This window comes from Magnolia sinica, chromosome 13 (genome assembly GCF_029962835.1).
Source record: "Magnolia sinica isolate HGM2019 chromosome 13, MsV1, whole genome shotgun sequence".
Taxonomy (NCBI): Eukaryota; Viridiplantae; Streptophyta; class Magnoliopsida; order Magnoliales; family Magnoliaceae; genus Magnolia; species Magnolia sinica.
Window position 1 is genome coordinate 81,780,098 of NC_080585.1, and position 6,695 is coordinate 81,786,792.

The window sequence follows — 6,695 nt, forward strand, 5'->3', positions numbered from 1 at the left end:
GGCGCTGGGAGCCGAGAATGGGGTACTACAAAGTCTATCGACAACGGATTCGGTAATCGAGAATTTTATGAACCCGATTTTTGGGTTTGGGGTGTGACACGTGGCACTTGATCAGATCTGTACATAATATGCCTTGAGATTTAGATTCCTGAAGTCCAACAATGAGGTGGAGTATGAGGCACTCCTTGTCAGACTTAGGCTGGCGAAATCTATGAGAGCTTAAACCCTGAAGATCCATAATGACTCTTAGCTTATTGTCAATTAGGTCACTGAGGAATACCAAGCGAAGGGAGAAAAAATGATTGCTTGTCTCCAGAAAGTGAAAAAGCTCATCAACAAATTCAATAAGTGCGAGGTCACCTTGGTCCAATTAGTTGTGAAAGTTGACGATGACATCACCAAATCAATTCCAATTAAGTTCTTGCCCAAGCCCAGCATCGGCCGATCCGAACCAGAGGGAGTAATCCTTGTCAGCTCGGCTCTGAGCTGGATGAATCCAATCATAGGCTACCTCCAACAGAACAAGCTACCCGATGATAAGCTTGAGGCATGGAGAATTCGCAACAGAGCAGCTCGGTACACCATGATAGGAGATGTCCTCTATAAAAGAGGATTCTCCTTGTCGTACCTAAGGTGCCTTCGACTCGACGAAGCGAAGTACGTTCTGAGGGAGATCTACGAAAGGGTCTACGGTAATCACTTGAGCTGGAGAGCACTCGCCCACAAAGTGAACCGGGAAGGGTACTACTAGTCGGCCATCCATGAGGATGCCATGTAGTATGTGAGGAAGTGCAATGAATTCCAACGATTCATCGCAATACCCCGACAACCATTCGAGCAGGTGACCCCCATGACTGGCCCTTGGTCGTTCACCCATTGGGGAATTGACATCATCAGACCCCTACTGATGGGTAGAGGTCAGAATAAATTTGTTGTTATAGCTGTCGACTACTTCACCAAGTGGGTTGAGGCCGAGCCGCTAGCCAAAATCATCGAACAGAAGATTAATGACTTTATTTGGAAGAACATCATCTGAAGATATGGGATCCTACACACTATTGCATCGGACAATGGCAAGAAGTTTGACAACGCGCGATTCTGAGGACTGTGTGAAAGACTTAGCATTCGCAATGCCTACTCATCACCTCGACATCCTCAGGCCAATGGATAGGTAAAAGCAGTTAACAAGATCATAAAAAAATCACCTCAAGACCAAGCTTAAGAAGTTTAAAGGGGCCTGGGCCGAGAAGCTACCACATGTCCTTTGGGCATATCGAACGACTGCTCAGACATTGACTGTGGAGACTAATTTCTCCTTGGCCTTCGGCGCAGAAGCCATGGTACTAGTCGAGGTAGGACTCCCAATTGTGCGCATCGAATCATTCGATGAAAACCAAAATGCCGAGCAGATGACCCTGAGTATGGACCTACTCGAGGAAGAAAGGGGACGAGCGCAGTTGAAGATCACCACCTACCAATAGTGGGTCGCCCAATACTACAATTCCCGAGTCATGGTGCGAAGATTTTGAGTAGGAGATTTGGTCCTTCATGAAACCTTTTAAAACACCAAGGAGCCCGACTCGGGGACATTGAGGCCGAGCTAGGAAGGACCCTACAAGATCACGGGCACGACGCGACTAGGTGCATATCGATTCGAGGACATAGACAATCAGCCCTTGTTTTACCCATGGAATGTCCAACACCTGAAGCTTAATGCCTCGGGGCACCACCCTCCTCGATCTGCCGAACTTGGGCAGTGGAGGGCCCTTAGACGGGATGAGCCTCCTCCCATGTCGAGGATGGCTCTAGATCTACAACCTCTTGAGCTACTGGCTGAGGAGGGATCTCTCATGGGGTAGCCTCCCAAGTAACCCCACTTGCTTCAGTTAGAGTCGGCTGCTCAATGACTGGCCCTTCGATGATGGGCTCCGACCCGTCACACCCCAAATCAGGGAGCGAACAGCTTCCGTAGTACCCCAAATCCGGCACTGGGCTCTCATATACCAAGTACCAAGTTCGGCACACCACAAGGAAGATTCTTTATTGTATTTTTCTTGGAGTGATTTTTTTTAAAATAATACCTAAGCATAATGATCTATGATCTCAATACCAAACAACAGTCTCCATTATAAATCTAGACGGTTACAAGTACATTGCTTTCCAAAAGGTACACATGTAGATATTGCTAAATCACAAAATAGATATAATGCATCGAGAAAGCTAAGTTCTCGAAGCCCCTCATGCCCTGAAAAAATGGGAAAAGGAAGGCTTAGGCTAAAAAGCCTAGTGAGTACACTTGGAAGTGCGTAGTGTACAAACATGCAGTAATAATCAAAATATCAGAGCACACAAACTGAAGCATGGTGACCATGTAATGTTACATAAAGTCAAGAGGGCAGGATGCAATGCAAGAGATCATATGCAAAAGTATGCCAAGTGTATACTAGTATGTAAGTCCTCTAAAAGTCCACATCACAATATATTTATCATCATTGGGAATCACTGGGCCCTCGTATCAAGAGCAAGTCTGAAAACTTGTTAAATAGAGGCCTCGCATACCCGCCTTGTTAGTGGGGGGCCTATAGCCATGCCAATACCCACCCGACATGTCGAGAGTAGACCCATTTCAGGGCTGGTCAAACCCAACCACATTCACTCGAACTCTTTAGCTAGGCGTGGCCAAACCTCTTCTCACCCAATTGCATCGGCGAGAGTTAGGCGTACTATGGTCTTCGGCACCAGGTGACTCATGGTATCCACCTGGTCTTAACGATGAGGCTCAAGGGTACTACTCGAGGTTTATGGAATTTCACTAAGGGTCTGGGACCCACTATAAAGAGACCTAAATTTTTGGTGTCCACAAATACCAATGATGATGCCGCTATGGTGGTCTCATCAATATAAGCATGGTGTTGCTATGGTGTTCAATCCAAAACACAAGGATGCTATGTAATGATAATCTATAAGCACACTATGCAATATAATTGCACTCAAGCAATGTTATGCATGTAAGACATATATGCATACAAGGCATCCCTAATACCAACCGGACTCCTTTGCCAACCACATCCAATTGTAATCCACACTCATCATGGAATGAATATACGTGTAATATCATTATCAACTTAAACATAAATAAGAATGCAGAGAGCTTTAGGGACTTCAACCCAGGGACCAAGTCTGATATATTTGCTTTAGGGACTTCATCCTAGGGACCAAACCCGCGGTTTCTTCGACTAGATAATATCTGCACATACTCCATCATTAGCACCATGCACCAATGTCCTCTACCACATGTATATGATCTCCACATGATCACACCATGCACATCATACAATCCTCATCCATAATGCATGTACATGTATACGTGTGTGTAGATGCAATATACACAAATATCCTAAGACTAACGGAAAAGGATCATGGTGCCAACTAGGCAAAACAGTGGTCTGATGTGCACTCTCCCTCATGATCGTGGCGCTATGCAAGTGTCCACACCCCCTACATCACAAGTGTGCACTAACCACACAATAACACAACTAGGATCAATCCATCACTCGACACAAATTGCATGGTCGAAACCTCATATAGTGTCATCATAACAAGCCATATATCAAACACATGCAAGGGATACACACATATCACAACATGTATCAGTTCCACATGTAAATATCCATAGATATTCTGAAGGTAGGCCGTATTACCAACATATTCATTTACGGTTAAGGGTTAAGTGGTTCGCCTCATCATTCTTATGGTAAGTGGGTGCACAAGTGTCGCACCACCACACGACACTAAGTGCACTTTCTATGACTCAAGGCAATACATACGGTTGTCCACTCAGTCCTTAGATTCGCTTGATCACCATCCAAGCATGTGAACATAAATTAGCATTACCATACAAATACAATCATCACATCTAACCACACACATAAATCAACTTCACCATGTGTACCATATCACACAATCACCGCACATGTGCCATCACCACATGCATAGTTCAATTATAATCCAACACCTCAACATGTCTAGATATCGTTTCAAGTGGACTAAGGCCCAGTTCATTGCCACACTCGAATGGGCCGATCTGTGGGTTGCTACATCCTAATCTATTGGCTTATTGGGTAACCCATTTAATCACCATAATTGGTCCAATCGGTGGATCAATCATAACTAATTCACAAGGCCCGAATCACAAGGAGTCTCATGCACTTACCAAGAGGCCTAAACATAGGCCCAATATGCAGATCTCATGGAGTCCTAAGCACTTGACAAAGAAAAGACCTGGTTATGGGCCTGATAGGTCTACCACTAATGGGCCCACAAGGCATTCACTAAAGGGGGGCTTCAAGGCTAATGGGCCCACCAGTCTAATGCCCTTGTGGATACATCAGTGGAGTCTACAATTCAAGCTCAATACTATTAACAAGATGGGTCCAACAATCAATTTGACACACATCCTAAGTTCACATACCCAAGAAGTTACACCATTAGCATAGTCCACGACTCTGAGTGACCACACAATTATCTATCATATGCCACATGGCCTCATGATTAATGTCTATACAATTATATTCATTACACCCTCAACCACTAGAGTCCACACATTTGTTATATTCGAACACTTTCAAAGGCTTAAACATAAGTCACACGATCCTACGACTTAGGTCTACACACTCTAATCACAATTCCATGGGGTGGTCAAGAGTTAACCGCACATCATAAAATTTTCTTAATTAAGTCTCGTAACTCAATCCTACATAATAAATAGTCAATCGCACATCACATAATCACGTAGTGTAGATCTCACATGCCGCACAATTTCACATGGATTAGGGACCATACATGCACTACAAGTTCACATAGCTTACTAGTCTTCTAATCATCACATGATCATGTGGTTTGGGCCACATATAATCACAAGTGCACATGTAAGGTGGACCACACCAAATCACCAGATCTCATAATTCGGGGCCACGAAAGTTTTGATATCCCCTCCATCCAGGTTATGTGACCTTAAAAACAAGTTGAATGACAAATAACCATCACTGCAGGCCCACCTGCTAGACAATGAACTGGAGCAGGCTACTAACTTTTGGGTCTGCTCTAAGTTTTGTACCATACTCTAAAACAAGCTGGACATGTGGATGAACGACATTGATATAAAGCACAAACCTCACATGGAATCCATAGTGAGCCCCACGATCTAGACAGTTTGGATGACACATAAGTAGTACAGTGGACCCAATAACGTCTTTTAAGGGTAAATGATCAATTACTGCTATTATCCCGTGGACGTGGTATACTGAGATTTGCATCTACTTTATTTTAAGTTAACATGTTAGGTTGGGTCCACCAAAATGGTGGGGTCCACTTCCCAAATGGCTGTAAAACAGATGAGTAGTGTGGATATGTAACACGTACACCTAAGTGGGCTACACATGCACCATAGTGTGTCCAAGTAAGTTTTGGATGGAAAGCATTCAATCCACTTTGCTCATTTCCTTTTTTTTGTGTCTTTCTTTATTTTCTTCTCTCATTTTTTTATATGAAGGGTCCTACACATGCTTCAACAGTGACATTTTTGTCTCCACTATCCATTTGTGTGGCCCCCCGAGATTCAGATCTAGGATTTTGGAATCCTATCATATTGAGGTTTGCCAAAATAGATGAACAACGTAGATTTGTCATGAGCATCTCTGTGGGCCACCACCAACTAGATAGATGGATGGTGTGGATCAACTACATACATAACAGTGATATTTGGATAGGTTTCAACTATTGAGGTTTGGCCACCATTTTCTGACATGTGGCACAGTTGGGTTCTCCCTACAATAAGATCCGTGGGATTTGTTGAGGCATAAAAAGAAGAAGAAGAAGAAAGAACTAAAGATTAGAAAAATAAATATTAAAAAGAAAGAAGAAAACAAAAGATGAAAAGAAAGAGTATCTTTGAGAGTTTGCGTGGATCCATATCAGTTGCACGAGTCTGCGCAAACAGTGGTACCAGTTGCGCGGGTCCACGCAACTGATTTCAGGACATGTTATCCGTGAACAGTCGGAATTGAAGAAAGGTGGGTCCCATGGCACGAAGATCAAGGGTTCGCATGTGTGGAGGTCTATAAATACCCCCCTCCCCCTCTCATTTGGGGTAATTGAAGATTTTAGAAGAAGTACAGAGCTGCAGAGAAGATTGAAGGCAGGACTAAAGAGAAGCCCATGGTTTGCGTGGGTCTGCGCAAACCATATCAGTTGCGTGGGTCCGCGCAACCAGATTGTTATACAGTCAGTAATGATAAGGGCTAAAATGTTGCCAAAATGATTAGGCTCCAGTTCTCCTTTTGTCCAAGCTTCAGAAAGAGAAATTAGCTGATCGAATGCGCACAATATTCCTCTTAAAGAGATGATCAAATCACAAGTCGAAGTGCTGCCGAATTTGACATTTGAACTTTGTCAATTTTTTTATTCTAAATAATCTATCTCAGAATCAAGGGATACCCGAGGATGTAAATGAACTCAATATTAATAATACGATGATTGTTCATGATATATTCTCTCTGTTATATTTAAATAAGATATTTTTCTAAATCAAATATATTTGTTTCTTGTTCGAACCAAAATGGTGACTCTGCTGGAGATTTTATCTTATTTAATGTTAACATTGAGAAAGTTACATGACTTTTGTTGTAGTTTGGCAT

At 43.1% G+C, this 6,695-nt stretch overlaps 1 protein-coding gene across 1 annotated transcript; it reads left to right on the forward strand.

Annotated features, from left to right (window-relative positions):
* Positions 1-298: 298 nt before the first annotated feature.
* LOC131224332 (uncharacterized) lies at positions 299-751 on the forward strand. The gene has a single exon (XM_058219851.1). The coding sequence runs from the start codon at positions 299-301 to the stop codon at positions 749-751; it is 453 nt and encodes a 150-aa protein (XP_058075834.1).
* The last annotated feature ends 5,944 nt before the right edge of the window (positions 752-6,695 follow it).